Consider the following 16,011-nt stretch of genomic DNA (forward strand, 5'->3'; position numbering starts at 1 on the left):
GCTTTTAACAATGGACATTGTCACAAAAATGATCCTTAATGAGCAAGCCAGGGCACGGAAAAACTCCTACGCTTTATATGAGGAAGAAACCTTAAATGGAAACCATTTCCGTTTAACTGTGTACTATATGATAAAAAAAGTGAATTCTGGTTGCTGTCATATTGGAGATGATGCCTGAGCTTTGGCAGCTAAATTCAGATGGGTTTTTTGATCGTTTTTCAACAGCCATATGTGTGATATCAGCGAGAATCAAGAGGAAGGTGTACAAGACAGTGGTGAGACCGACCATGCTGTATGGTTTAAAGGCAGTGTCACTGAGGAAGAGACAGGAGTCAGAGCTGGAGGTAGCAGAGCTGAAGATGTTGAGGTTCTCTTTGGGAGTTACAAGGTTGGACAGGATTAGGAACGAGTACATCAGAGGGACAGCTCATGTTGGATGTCTGGGGGGACAAAGTTATGGAGGCCAGATTAAGATGGTTTGGACATGTTCAGAGGAGGGAGAGTGAGTATGTTGGTAGGAGAATGTTGGACATGGTGCTGCCAGACAGGAGGCAAAGTGGAAGGTATATGGATGTAATAAATGAGGATATGAAGCTAGTGTGTGCAAATGTTGAGGATGCAGAAGATAGGGATAGGTGGAGAGAGATGATTTGCTGTGGTGACCCCTGAAAAGCCAAAAGAAGAAGAAGAAGCCATATGTAGATGAATGCGTGGGTCATGTGTGGGAAGGCACTGGACCATCACTCATTCAGTATCTGGGGATTGATTTGTATAACTCAATGTCTTTGTTGGTAACATACAAAGTGATGATTTAGACATGTGTTTTAATCTTTTAGCTCTGAAACATCAGACCATGGCAAATCACACTGACATATTCAGAAATATGACCACTGTATGTGTATGTGTATGAGGTTAGGAGGTACAGTGAATCAGAGTGCTTATGTCTGACAGGCACAAGTGTAATGCAAATAAGCATTGATAAAAGCATTCAGGAAAGGGTTACATCTTGCTTTGTTATATTATCAGAAGCCATACAATACATTATTATGACAAAATGTGTCATCCTAATGAACAGGATGAAACTGGGTGACTATCAATAAAACAGTAGAAGTAAAATACAGTATTGAGGGGGATGAGTAAAAGAAGAAAGAAGGCTTTCGCTCTCAAGGCGACACTTTCAAATGAAATTCATATCAGTCATGGTTTGCGTCGCACCTCCAGGGTTGGGGGTTTGATTCCCGCCTCTGCTCTGTGTTTGTTGGCATTTGCATGTTCTTCTAGTGCTTCAGGGGTTTCCTCTGGGTACTCCGGATTCCTTCTCAAAATTGTATGTAGGGTGTGTGAGAGTGTGTGTGATTGTGCTCTGTGATGTTTCTTGTCTAGTTTGTGTCCCATCTTGTTCTCCCAGTCCCCTTGGATAGAATCCAGGTTCCCTCAATCCTGTGTAGGAGAACAGAAAATAGATGAAAGTAATATGATTTTTTGGACAATTGGGAATATGAAAGAAACAATCATATTCTTAATTTAAATGATATTTCTGCTTGTTTGTTTGTTTGTTTATTTATATCACTTACACACACACACACACACACACACACATTATATATATATATATAATATATTATAGTGTGTGTATATGTGTGTGTAATGGGTATATCTCATTTTGTTTACAATATATAGGGACACACATTAGCATCTCTATATTGTTCTTGGTGTGTGAATGGGTGAGTGTGTGTGATTGTGTCCCAAGATCCCTGCAACCCTGTTATCCAGAAAAGGGATGGATGGATGGCTGGAATAGATGCAGATTTGCAAATGGCTGTTAGGCAGCTAACATGCATGCAGAAAGCTCCTTAAATGCGTGTAACATAAAGGGTTAACATCAGTTTATTGCTGATTATAATGTCAGTATTTTTTTTATCTGCCTTGTAGGCTGAAACACCAAGCTGCGTTATGAAATTTGTTTGTAATTACACAGCACCGTATGACTGTGCTGTTGTTATTTCACACACTGGGGTAAGGTGGTTAGAGGTGGATTTTGATCATGATAATTATGCTGCTTTTCATGTTGCTTCTGTTTTGCTCGTCAGGAGTGGCCAGTGAGTGGTGGTACATGGACGCTTGGTTCTCAAACATATCCAGAGATTATTATTACAGGGTAAGTGTGTGTGTACAACAACTCACCCATAAATACAATATTAACTATGAAAAGAAGCATTAGTTTATTTAGGTACACAGTGCTCTAATTACAATAAAAGTAACTCACTGCACTCATAAACCCTCTGTGGTAAAAAACAGCCCAATTCTAAGCATCTATGGATTTTGTTTCTTTTCATATGAAGTCAATAAAGTGCCCTCCCAGTTTGCTTTATTGGTAAATGGATCACATTTGGCAGCATTAATTCAATAGTGATATCGACCTTGCATGCTGCGCAGCCTCTTTCTCCCTTTCTGCATTTTTTTTATCCCCTTTCTACCCAAGACCCATCAGGAGTCATTTCAGATAGTTCACTTATTCTTTGTCCTACCTCTTCATTGCCTTTGTGCAGACATGCAGACGGATCGATAAAGTTTTGGGACGCCACAGCCAGTAAGTGCCTTACCCTTTAAATGTACAATGCCACCTTTCGATGTTCATCAAATGCTCACACTTAGAGGTCCGTGTCAAACCTTTTAAGAAAGTTCTCCTTCGCAAAAGCAACGAAAGCTAAACTATTTATAAAACATTATACTGTATATATTTAAGAAAACATGTGAAGAACCAAAACAATTTGGTCAGTGTGACAGCATTAAGAAGTCATTCATGTCTGTGACCTGAATCACTTATTGATCAGTATATTTATTTCAGCAGCCCATCACAGTAAATGATTATAAATCCATATTAATGACTTCTTCCTTGGTCAGTCACGCTGCAGATGCTTTACAAGTTGAAGACATCAAAGGTGTTTGAGAAGGCAAAGGGCAGTGAGGGGGGCCGCAGTGCCGAGCTGGTGGAGGAGGATCCCTACGCGGTACAAATGGTCAGCTGGTGTCCCCAAAGCCGTATCTTCTGTGTGGTGGGCATCAGTGCCCATGTCATATTGTACCGCTTCAGCAAACATGATGCCAACACCACAATCACGGTGAGACACAGAATAATTCAGAAAGCATGTTTGTGTCTTTACCTTACACTCATGACACCAAACAGCTAAAAGATTTCTGTCTCTTTCAAGAAAGAGTTCTTATAACCTGAACCTGCTTAAATGTACTGCATATACTGTATATATCCATTTCTGGATGTGTGTGTTTGTTCTCCTAGGCTCTGGAAGTGCGTCTGCAGTGTGACATGGAGGATGTAATCTCACCATCAGACACAGAAAATACAGTGTGTGTATCAGATGTGGGCACCCACTCACCGCAGCCCCCCAGCCCGCGCAGTAACACTCCAGATAGTGTGAGAGACAGCATCCCCTGCCTAAAGTGAGTGACAACTCACCTAACCTTTTATGAGGGGTAGCATGTTAGCTGGAATCTTCTCCCAATTTGGTTGTTGCCACTTCCCATTCCATTACCTTATCACATGCCAAATACAAAGCGAGGGTGAAGCTCTCACTGCCCTACCTTTTTTTAAGAGTGTGTGATTGGTTAGTGTCACACTAATTGACAGAAGGAGAGAAACAAGGCCACAGAAAGCAGAGCCAATTATCTTGGTATCTGGGACTCATAGATGTATAGGATTCAAACCCATGCTCTCTTGACAATCTGGACAAAGCTTTAGGCAGTTTCAAACTGTCAAAATTTAGTCCATATTCAGCAGTGGAGGTGCTTCACCATCAATTTATTTGTGTCATATATAATTAACAATTATTATCTCTCTCAGGGTAAAAGATCGCATGATTTGGATGCCCCCTGGTTACCAGGCTGAGCTTGTTATCCAGTTGCTATGGGTTGATGGAGAGCCGCCTCAGCAAATCACAAGCCTGGATTTAAACTCTGCCTATGGCCTGTGAGTAGCAACATTACCATATAGCTTACCTAGAGTCTTTCTCTTGCTTAGTCTCCATTTGCTTTTTAATATAAACCCTGCACTGAGATATGCAATTCATTCAGTGAGCGCATTGTCTTGGTCAGACATGTGGGAAAACTGAGCATGAGACAGGAATACAGCCTAGATTGGACATCAGTCCACCACAGGACACTATACACACACTTGCGCACACACACACATATATATATATTTGTGTGTTGGGGGGGTGCATATATATACATTCACACTACAGGAAATTTAATTTAACAATTTAACACTGGAATGTTTTTGGGAGGTGGGAGAAAACCAGAAAACACAGAGGAAACCCATGAGGACATGGTGAGAACATTCAGAACTCCATACAGTTAGTAAGGCAAGATGGAACCAGGGCCCCGGGAGCTACACCCCCATACAATAATTTATACTGCTAATATAATAAATGCTGCAGGTTGATGTAATCTACAAAATGGACACCATACTCTCATTGAATGTGAATAAGAACTTGCCCTTAACCTTCTCCTTGAATCATCCATAAAAGCACGAGACATTCAACGGTCAAACGTGATCAAAGGACAGAGCTGCTGGAATGGCAGCTAATATAAAAAGCTTTTTGAATTTAAATGAGCTCCACTCTGCAAATCCAGACGCCCACGGCCATTTACAAACTACGAACATAAACACTGTTTGCTTGAGCAGCAGCTGAGAAACAGCCAATCATTTTGGAAGAGTGACAGGAGAGGGTGGAGCCTGCTGACAGAGGAGTCTGTTTGTGTGCCTCTATTCGGATTGCTATGGTATTTACTGATGATTTGGCTGTCGTGTGTCTTGGGGTGTGTGTGTGTGTGTGTGTGTGTGTGTGTGTGTGTGTGTGTGTGTGTGTGTGTGTAGGTTAGCTCTAGGTAATTGTAACGGTCTGGCAGTGGTGGATTATCAGCAGAAGACAGTGATAGTGTGCATGAGCACTCTGGAGCTGTATGGCTCGGCTGACCCTTTCCAACGCCTCACACGTTCCCCCCGCAAGAACCGCCAGTCCACGTCAGGTACACACATGTTCAGACACACACACACACACAGACAAACACACTCACATTCTATTACATAACAGACATATGGAGTGTCACTTCACTTCACTGTCTTGTCTGTCTGCTTTCTGTCAGTCTTCTGTCTCTCTTTGTCTTCCTCCGTCACACTCCCACATAATTTACACTCACTCACTCACATAAACACAATCAGAAACACTCCCTCTCTCTCTGATTGCATGAGACAGGCCGCATTTACAGATTTGCATTCTATGCATGTTGTCCATTTTGACATTCTGCTTGAGCACGACTTCTGACAGAGCCGAAAGCTCATACTGTCACAAGGACACACTTCTACTAATCCAAACTGATCCTCTACCACTCTGCTCCTCCTCTTCGTCCCAACCCTCATCACACACACCGATACGCATACAAATATGCTCACCCACATTCACATCTCACATCCTAACACCTGTGCGCAGGCTCGTAGAGCACAGGATAAGAAGACACTATAATAGCACAGGAATCCGTCTCGCTCGCCATGCGAAGGACACTGCAGAGAGGCGGCCATGCTGGCTCCTTTCACAGCAGTTGCTCAGATTTGTTTGTTCAGGCATCGACATCGTTAGAAACTGAAGAGCCCAGAGCCAGCATGAAGCTCAGCATGGAGATGCATAGGTGGGCAGAGGGGTCATTTGGTCCTGGCAAGCAGTGGTTTTGATCCTCTGCTTATGTAAGCTCTTAAATAAAGAGGGACATTGGTTCAGCACTCACCCACACCCTCCGCTTTTTAGTCAGTAGTGAAAGAAGGAAAGACAGAAACTCACATAAAACGAGAATATTGTGTTTTCTTTATCATTTCATTTATTTGCATAAGGAGATTAAGATATAAGAGAGATGCTTCCTTCATTTCATGTTCTTCTCCATGTGTGATACTCTGCTCTTGTAGCTGTTTACATTTATATATGTCACTGTGAGTCCAGTCCTCAAACATCGTCAGGAAATTCATAGACGCTAGTGATGTATTGTTGTGACAGATTAAACTTTGTTCCTTTCTCAGAATTTAATCAAGGTGTCCTTTATAAGTTGGTGAATGTCACTAATATTTCCTTCACTATTATTATATTTTACCTTACTCGTAATCTTTGTTTTAAATGAATGCTGCTGATAAAATGACATTCACAGTAGAGATGAAAACACTCAGGTCTAGAAGAGTGTGCAGGATGTCTAAAGTCAGGGACAGAGTTTAGAATTTCTCTGTAACTCCTTTTCACACACACACACGTTCTTTTCTTCCTCTCACCCACTCATTAAACAGTGATCCTGGTCTTGCTGCAGCCGCGGTCACACTCCTCTTTTTCACTTGGAGCTTTTTTTTGTTCTTCTCTCCTCTCTTCTCCTCTCTCTCTCTCTCTCTCTATCGTGGGTGGCGGTGCTTGGGCATGGGGGCGCTGTCACAGACTTTTGCATGCGTGGCCTGTCTAACTTTTATTCAGATTCAAAGAAACGGATCCGTACCTCCTACCAGAGTAAGTGATTGGAGAAGCCGCCATGGGTTGGGAAGTGGCCACAGACGGTACATGGTGAGGTGATTGGATGTTGACTGATTTGCTAGATTAATAAAATAATTAAAAATTCAGATAATTCTATTCTGAATTAGCATGAAAATATGATATGCTCGTGTCTGGAAATGTGTGCTTAATGAATCAGAGTTTAATATTTGGGATGGATGGATGGATGGATGGATAGATAACATTAACCCTTAAATACAGGCTATTTTGCCTGATATTTCCATAATATCTTATAGCTATGCTTTTGTTTTTTTGTTTTTTTAATTGATCAAAATGAATGGTCGTGATTTAAACAATATACAAAATTTGGCAAATTTCGTAGATCTTGACTATCCTAAGGACATACTGCGCTACATCTTAGAGAATGCTGATCACTGCTAATTGTACGCATCAATCACATATCTTACAGAAATCATAAGGAATCATTTACAATTATCATTTTGTTTAAAACAGTGCATTTGTGGAATACTGTGAATATGCAGGCTTAACAAAAAAATAAATCATTTGACACCCAAGTTATGCATTTAAGGGTTAATTCAACTGCAATAGTATCTAAAGCATATAAGCAAGAACCGCTAAACTTCCAGTCACCTCACACTCTGTATTCTTGCTAAGCATTTATTAAGTGCTAGAGAACCAATCAGGGTTCAGAAATTCTCCCAGCAACCCAGCACGCTGAACATTTCAAAGGTGCGATGATCCGTCAAAGTAACAGAGCACTAATTCACACACTGTTAATATTAAATAATCTTAGGAGCCGGCACAAATGAATCAGTTATTCACCTTTTTTGGACCAACTGGGCTTTAATTCTCGTAGGCTTACATGTTTTTTAATAAGTTAATTCATTTCATTGTCGAGAGCCGAGCACTTTAAAGTCTAGCTCTGTAACTGCCGGAAAAATGAAGCTAAACATTTCTGTATGATGAAATCATTCTAATGCTTATGGAGCAGAGTTATGCTCCTGGGTCAATTTTCCTCAACCCTGATTGCAGTGTTTGCTGTGTTTGTGATTAAACGAGGCTTGCGCTGCATTCAGTGCCATGGATTATAATGCTGTATGTAAATGCAGGATACAAATTCATACATTTATTCAAGAGTTAGTCCTGTGATAATGTCCCTCTCGCAGGAAATGTTCTCTGTCTCTTTGTCTGTCTCTCCATCTCGCTTTGTGATGGATGTAGATGGAAGTTGTTGCTGCAGTGCAGGCCTCATCATATTTGTGCAGTGATTGTTTATTCACACATACTCTCACACACCTTCACACACTAGCCCTATGATGTGGTTGTGCACAGATGCTTCTGGAGCGTATATTCCGGCCTTTAGTGTCTAAGTTTTACATACAGTCACTATGTCAGTCTCTGTCTGATGATAGCACAGGAACATACTACAATATAATACCATAATATAGTACTTAATCTAATTGTAGTAATTAATGGATATCTAGAAAATGTAACATGTTTTGTCTTTGAATTCTGACAAACAGACTCTTATATTTACTCCAGAATGAAAGGTGCACCACCATCAACATTGCTATTAGGATATATCTGATCTTTATTTTAATATAATTATTTGTTTGAAATCACTTGCTCTTGTTATCTGCTTCCTCTTCCTGTGTTCTACTTCCCCTGTTCTCCGACTGACTGCGACAGGCCTTACTGAACTTTCCGATAACCAGGTATCTTTGGACCTGGAAAGGAGCAAATCACCCACCTCAGGTAACCACGCCCATATTTCTGCTTGAAAGCCACACCCATTTTATTCTTCATTACTGATTCAGATTCCTTCCTGCCTCACACCCAGTCTTTCCTGTGATAGACTCTGCATCCACCACGAGCCCGACTGGTAGAAGTCTAGTATATTGAAGTATATAGTTTATAGAAATATAGTATATATAGTATAAGTCTAGTATAAGCATGCTCAACATTAACATTTTTTTAGAAAAGTTTAAGTTTTTCACATTTTCTTCATCTACAGATTCAAATGAATTCCCCCAAGAGAAATATTTACTAATGAAAATTGTGTGTGACAAGTTCATTATCTCTGATTGAAGACAAGACTGTCAATTTCATATATTTTCCTGCAGCTCCTTTAACTGCTCTTTCATAGTATTTTTTCATTCCTGTGTGCCTTTTCATACATTCTCTCGCTCTCTCGCTCGCTCGCTCGCTATCCTGTATTTTATGTTGGCTTTGTATAACATTTGCTGAAGATCTCAAGGACATGGTAGCTTTGATGCATGATGCTTGATGCATTTGAATTGAAATCTCTCTCTCTGTCTCTCTCTCTCTCTCTGTCTCGCTCTCTCTCTCTCTCTCTCTCTCTCTCTCTCTATCGGCTAGTGACTGTACCAGTCATGGCTTTGGTGTATTTTCTCTCTGTTCTGTGTGCAGTCTGCTTGAATGATGGGACCGCAGGGGACCACTAGCAAAGCTATGTAGCCTGCAGCTAATGGTTAAAGACAGAAATGAAGTGAAGGATGTGTGTATGTGTGTGTGTGTGTGTGTATGCTTGTGTTAGGTGCCTTTGTGCTTTTGCATCACATTTCTGGACAGGGGATTCGGCCAAAATATCATTCCTGAAGCACTAAGTGTCACTGAATAACAGGACAGTGAGATAAAGGAGAGACAGACAGATTGAGTGTTCTGACACTCAGTGTGTGTGTGTGCGTGTGTGTGTGCGTGTGGGTAGGTGGGTGGGTACCACCTGTGTGTTCATGTGTACTGTAGGTGTTTAAGTGTCTGCACAACACTCTATTAAATACGTATTATGTGTGGGAGAGGCACTCACAGGCAGATGTGTTTCAAAATCATCACTCAGTGTTTGAGCTATTTATGCATTATATTAAGAGGAAGTTGCCATGAATATTTCATCAGGCTAAGATATTATTTCCATTTTTTTTATTTATTGCGAACCTCACTATGAGTCTGCAAGTAGCCCAAAGCCAGAGAAAATGAATTATGAATGAAAAAAATGCTTGAGCAGCTGTTGCATTTTTGTAGGGCAGATGTTTTTAGCATGGATCCGAGGGGACGATCCAGTGTTTGGGAATATTTTAGTGCACGCTACATGATTTCAGCCCCGGGTTCCTTGCCGCTTGGTGACTTTATCCGCCAGCTCAGCGACTACATGCTGTGCACTCTCACTGCTTGTATAGTTTCCTCAATATTCTTTCAATATTGCTGAGCCTAGGATATTTTCAGGCATGTTTCAGCAACAACCAATGAGAGTCAGATTGGAAATCAATTAGATCAGTCACGCACAGCAGACCCCTGAATCCATTTTATTATCTATTAGTGTGGAGAGTGAGGGTAAAAGGTAAGGGCAATAATAATGCTTTGATAAGAAATTATTTTCATGTTCTACCCAAACGGTTGTTAGGAACATCAAAAATAAAAACAATTCCTGGAGGCAAATATGATTCCTAAAGCTATAAAATCAGCTGCACAATCCTTACTGCTCGCATCTTCTCAAACAATATTTGCACCACATCTTTTCTTATTTCTATTTTTGCTCAACTGAGAAAGCAGGATTAGAGGATCCCCATCCAGGATGTTCCCACACCTTGTGCCACAAGTCCCCTGGGATAAACTTCAGGTGATAAACAGTACAGAAAATGGATGATAATAATAATAATAATAATAATAATAATAATAAGTAGTGCACATGTAGTCTGCTTCAAATTCTTTATGATTCCTGTAACTTCCTACATCTCTGCATGTATACACTTTCTCGTAACACTTCTAAACTACCTAGAATCCATTCTAAAACATTTACTGATAGATTTTATAGATGTTATTTTCCAGTCCTCACATTGTAGCAGACAAAGATTACAATTCCAGAAAGCAGAAGTCACATCACTTTCTCCTTGCTCTAGCAGAATGTTGTGGTTCCGGAAAGTAGTGGTAGCTAGTTGTAGCTTAACTTCAGCTTGTTTCTGAGTGAAAAAAAAAAAGTCTGCTGTAATTGTCATTCAGCTTGGCTGCTTCTTTTCAACGCAGAGAAATGGCTGTGAGAAGAGAGATTGCTCACAAATACAACATTTAAAATGTAGATTATAAAATTGTAATGAAAGGTATGATTTTTTATTTTCTTTTTCATTGTCCAACAGAAAGAGAAATCAATGAACTCAAGTTACTGCTTAATTTGAATCTGTTTAATTCACTTTCACTTCTGTAGCACATTTAATAATACACATTGTCCCGAAGCAGCGTTACAGAAATATATAAATTCACGATGTTAATTTCTCCTTCATAAAAAGTAAACCAGAGGTAATGGTGGCCAGGAAAACCTCCAGATGAACCACACTCAAAATGGAAGCCATCATCTTCTGGGTGACACTGGACAGTAATAATGAATAATTTCCCTTCTATATCTGTGTACTGTATGGTTAAAAATGTGCAACCAGGAAATCCATCTAGCTTTAACGTGATTTGCTGAAGTTATCAACAGTTCACTGATGGAGACTTGTTCATGTCAATTGCAGTCCTAAAGCTGTCATAGCAAAAACATAGCAAAAATCAGTCGCATCTTCATGGTTTCTAATTGGTACCATCCACTACACACTACGTGGTAAGAAAACCCTTCCGAGTATTCATCACGGTTCAGGAAATCATGGTTCCTAAGCATATGGGTGCTAGGCAGCTAAAAACTGCAAAGCAACATCTGTCAAAAAAGCAACAGCATCTTTGTGCCAAATCACAGAAGTGTTTATCCCACTGGGGCTAAAATGATCAGGCCATCACATAGCTGGTCAAAAAACTGTAGGTTATTTGCTCTGTAATTTTCTCAGAGGAGTAGAAGAAGGGAAAGAAAAGTATCACCTGCAGTCCAGAGAGTGCAAACCAGGTCCCCGTGTACACCAGCATTTGGGATACATTAAGATACTGAGGCACCGTCGGTGTATAGCTGTGTGTGTACAACAGCTTTAATTAGCACTTCTGGTATTATTTACAGTAGTGAAACTTTCCCACTAATCTAAGTTATGTCTCTGTTCCTCTGTGATTTGCTGTCTGTTTTTTTCTCGCCCGGCTCTGTCCTACTCTCCATCAGCTTCGGTAATTGGGGCTGCGTCTCTCTTTGAAGTTCTCCCTCAGGGTGCCGGCTGCTGTGTGCTTGTTGCGCTTTGTTGTTTGCGGTGTTGTCGAGTTCTTCTGCGGCTCACTCTGACCTCGTGTTGACTCCGGTGTTCTGCCAGGTGGCTAATAAGCTGAAATGTCAGCCATTGATGGTGACCCACTGGGTTATATTTAGAAGCAGAAGGTTCCAACTAAAACGAAGGAGAAGGCTCTGGAAATAATAATAAAAAAAAAAAAAAACAGGAGTGGATGAGAGATGACAAGGTGACAGCTACTGGCAGGAAGAGCTTTAGACATGCTCGTTATATGTGACTCACCTGTGAGCTTGAAACACAACAGCTATATTTGGCAGAAAGTTGAGTTATTAAGGCCTGTTTCGGACCCATGCACGTTTCTGATCAGATCTATTATTCTTATGTAATAACACCATGCAACCATCACAAGAAAGCTTTAAAAGTCTATGATCAAAATCTTACAATGAAACAGTAACTCTGACAATTTAACCATATTCTTTGATTGTTTAGTTGCACGAAATCACAAAATTCAAAAGCATGGACTGGATTTTTCCCTTAGACTAGGCAGCGTTCTGTTCTTTCAGGAGAAATTTATTCCTATCCCTCACCAGTACTGGCATGTTCACTACCATTTTTCTTCCCAGGACTGTATTTATGACTGTATGCTTTTGGCACTGGCAGTTTTTCACTGACATTTTAGCTTTAATGGCTCCTTTTTTTAAATAATGTTTCATTTGCACTTTACAAATGGCTCTTCTGTACAAGTTCCTTCTAAACTTCTCCGCAAAAATGGATGCAATTTACTTGTGTCTAGGTCTGATTGTGTGTTTATATGTGCGTGTGTGTGTGTTTGTTGTGGCTCTCTGATTTCCAGTGCCGTACTCCTCCTACGTACACAACGAGCCTCGTGGCACGGCGGAGCCCGTGTCCAATCTACGTGCCAGCCATTACAGTCCGGTCTTTTACCTGTTGGACAATGGTAAGACACGGAACACTCGGAACGGTCGAATGGTAGATGGCATGCTGCTGTAGGAGTAGTCACGCTCGTAGTGCCTGTTGCCTAGCTGTACCTAGCTGCTAGTGCTTCTCATCTTCTCTCACAGCTCTACAATGTGAAGTTTCCATGCGTGTGCAGGTGTGTGGGAGGCGAGTGGGTGGTTGCTGGCATGGGTGCAGATGTGTGTGTGTGTGTGTGTGTGTGTGTGTGTGTGTGTGTGAAAGCGAGGAGGATGATGAGTGGTCACGAAAGCTGCCTTCATAAGCATCACTGTGTACTAAAACACTAGATGATCGGCACAAAAACAGAGAGAGGAAAGGATGAGGTAACTGAACTCATGTCACATTTAAAATTAAGACTTGAAGTCAGGATGGATGAAAGTGAGTTTGCGAGAGTGAAAGAGTGATGTATCGCTCACGCTCGCTCGCTTGCCCTTCCCTAGCGCCATGCCTCATCCATGCTTGTGTGTGTATGTATGTGCTGGTGAACAATATGGAGATGTTCTCTTGCATTTTATGTTGCAGACTGTCTGTGTTGATATAGGTTTTGCATCAGCTAATTTGCCTTTGGAATTAAATCATCATTCAAATCATTAGCAAGAGGCAGCTACAGCACATAGCTAAAGGCCAAAAATCTTGTTTCAAAATTCTGTAATTTTCTTAGAATTTATTAATCAAGATGTTCCATTGATGCTACAATATTTATCGACCTAGCCTGTTAAGATCTTGCTAATTAGCTGTCTTTCCAATAACCTAACCTCATATAACCTCATGCAAGCAAACACTGAATGAATGCAGAAGGACTGTGAGGCTGTGTCCAAAGCATGGTAGAAAGAATGGCAACACTGCATGTGCACTTGATATTTATTTTCTTGAGATTTCCTTACTACTTTTTAAGATGTGTATTTCCTGAGAGTGTAAAATGGGTTACTTTAGTAGTATAAAGTTCCGTCTGGATGGAAAATGAATTGCAGATTTATAAGAACCTTATAATCCCAAGGTCACAATATGGTGTTCATGTGATTATACTTGAAAAGTGTCATCATTTCAAAAAGGAATGAAATATTGCCTCTTTCAACTGGGCCTCTTTCATCATGAGGTCCGAATGAAGCATGAGCAACAGAAATGGTTGAAGAGTACACTGAGTTTAATACGTATGGGCACACTCAAGGAGGAAAAAAACCAAGATGGGTAAAGGTGAAATGAAGGTTCTGAATGAATGGATGGATGGATGGATGAATGAGAATCCAAGCTCCAGCATGAGGCTTCATTATGCCAGTGTGTGTTTTTTTTTAGGAGCGGAAGAATGGGGAAGGCTGAAAAGAACACAATCATATCAGTAATTCATGTAAATTACAGGGTGACACAGAGCAATTCCACGAAGAATCCTATGAAAAGGATCCTAATTTACCCTTCCTATCATCTGAGTCATCTTCAGAGTTGAATCTGGCCTGATGCTTGCTTCCTGGATCCCTTTAGCCATTCATGAAGTTCCACTAAAGAGAATGCATGAATATTATGAAAAAATAGCAATGCAACACACACAAAGCGAGTCCAGCTGTGATGTCACCAAATCCCTGCCCACTGCCAACGGACCTGTGCCTATGGATAATAATAGATTTCTACTAATATCATGTACATTAGGGGGGCACGGTGGTATACCGCCTCGCTCCTCTGGTTGAGGTTTCGATTCCGGCCTCCACCCTGCTTTTGTGGAATTTGCATGTTCTCTATCGAGGGTTTCGTCTCGGTTCAGTGGTTTCCTCCCCAGTCCAAAGACATGCTGATTGGCATTTTTAAACTGTCTGTGGTGTGTGAATGTGGGCTTCTGACCCAAGTCCCAAGTCATAGGGAAAGGCTCCAGGCTCCTCAAAACCCTGTGTAGGATAAGAGGTACATTATTTATGTAAATGTCTAGGTTCATATGTAAGGTTTATATATATATATATATATATAAATGAGAAAAATGTTGCACATTTCTCTATCTGGCTTGCACACACACGCTAAGACTTATCAGCATCAGCAGGCATAATAGGAGGAATTCCACCTGTAAGGCATGGGTTATTGATTCTGCAAATTTCAATTACTGCTGCATACAAGAGCAATTTCCCTTGTGCCACACAGAACAACAGCACTTCTATTTATGTCCAAAACCCTGTCTGTCTCTACTATCACAAGCAGCAGACAAGGAAAGATTGAGAGAGGAAGGTTACCTCAGGGTACTGCATACAGTACCTCCTTCCTATACTCACCACAGGAGCCTGTATCAGCAAGCCGAGGCGGCATTCTTAACCTCGGGGCCATACTGTTTAACATAGGCGGCACTGTATTTATATAAAGGCAGTGCTGTTTATAAGGACAATTCACTTAGTGCAGAAGAACTCAGGAAGATTTTTCCACACACGCTGTGCTGCTGCTGGCGCGAGTCACATGTTACCACTAAAAACCAACCTGGTTTTGGGTGGTGAAATTATTTCCATCCTGGCACCTGAAATCTGGCGCCCTATGACTTCAAGAGCTGAACATACAGGGACATTTTATCACCAAGACTTCAGAAGCTCAAGCTGTTCATATCACTGCCATTTAAGACGGCACAGAGACACGGCCAGTAGAAATCGTTTTTCAGACTCTTGGATAAATTGCGTCCATAATTGCATGCCTTCTCTCGTGTTAGAGTAATCGAAATGTCAAAGCCTCATAAGAAATATGTTAATTGTAGCTTTTCTGTCCGTTCAAGATTGTGCTCGTTTCCTGAAATTTAGCAAGAAGGCTGAGATTATTAGGGTGGAAACATAAATTCACATCAGCCTGTTCATCAGTACAGATCTGATCACAAACTGTTTTCTTTTTCATCAGCTTAATCTTTTAACATCATTGACTGGCTCTTAGTCTTTGCTATATTGGTATGATCAAATTCATGTCAGGCTGAAGCTTGACATTTTGACCTGAAAAATGCAATTAAACAATCAATATCAGCAGCACCAACAAAGCAGAGCAGTATAAAGAATAACAACATTATTTTTTTTTTTTAAATAACATGTACTAAAATACAGCTAGGTTTAGTGTCATCATAGGAATCAAAATTTATCAGCTCATTCATCAAGAGGTACCACAAAGCCCTGCCCTGGATGTTAGATATGCATTAGGTGTATATGTGAATAAAACAGAGGCGTGTGTCACATGTATATGTAAATACTGGGCAGAAGCTTAAATAGAGACATATTCTTGTAAACATTCAGACACTATATTTGATATTCGTTCATTTGTCATTTGGCAATCCCACAAAGTTCTTTGTTAACATTCAGAACTATATGTAAAATAGAAAATGG

The 16,011-nt window shown here is 40.6% G+C and overlaps 1 protein-coding gene across 8 annotated transcripts in view; it reads left to right on the forward strand.

Moving 5' to 3' along the window:
- The window catches only part of stxbp5l (syntaxin binding protein 5L), a 125,311-nt gene that overhangs the window by 92,137 nt on the left and 17,163 nt on the right, over positions 1 to 16,011 (forward strand). For 3 of the 8 annotated variants that reach the window (XM_058392513.1, XM_058392515.1, XM_058392517.1), the window contains exons 13-21: positions 2,091 to 2,158; positions 2,550 to 2,590; positions 2,905 to 3,122; positions 3,299 to 3,459; positions 3,860 to 3,985; positions 4,895 to 5,046; positions 6,486 to 6,554; positions 8,247 to 8,312; positions 12,561 to 12,665. In XM_058392513.1, the coding sequence (XP_058248496.1) occupies positions 2,091 to 2,158; positions 2,550 to 2,590; positions 2,905 to 3,122; positions 3,299 to 3,459; positions 3,860 to 3,985; positions 4,895 to 5,046; positions 6,486 to 6,554; positions 8,247 to 8,312; positions 12,561 to 12,665 (1,006 nt within the window). The remainder of the gene's footprint in view (positions 1 to 2,090; positions 2,159 to 2,549; positions 2,591 to 2,904; positions 3,123 to 3,298; positions 3,460 to 3,859; positions 3,986 to 4,894; positions 5,047 to 6,485; positions 6,555 to 8,246; positions 8,313 to 12,560; positions 12,666 to 16,011) is intronic. The other 5 variants (XM_058392518.1, XM_058392521.1, XM_058392519.1 and 2 more) reach the window with 3 other exon arrangements.

Source organism: Hemibagrus wyckioides, linkage group LG06 (assembly GCF_019097595.1).
Source record: "Hemibagrus wyckioides isolate EC202008001 linkage group LG06, SWU_Hwy_1.0, whole genome shotgun sequence".
Taxonomy (NCBI): Eukaryota; Metazoa; Chordata; class Actinopteri; order Siluriformes; family Bagridae; genus Hemibagrus; species Hemibagrus wyckioides.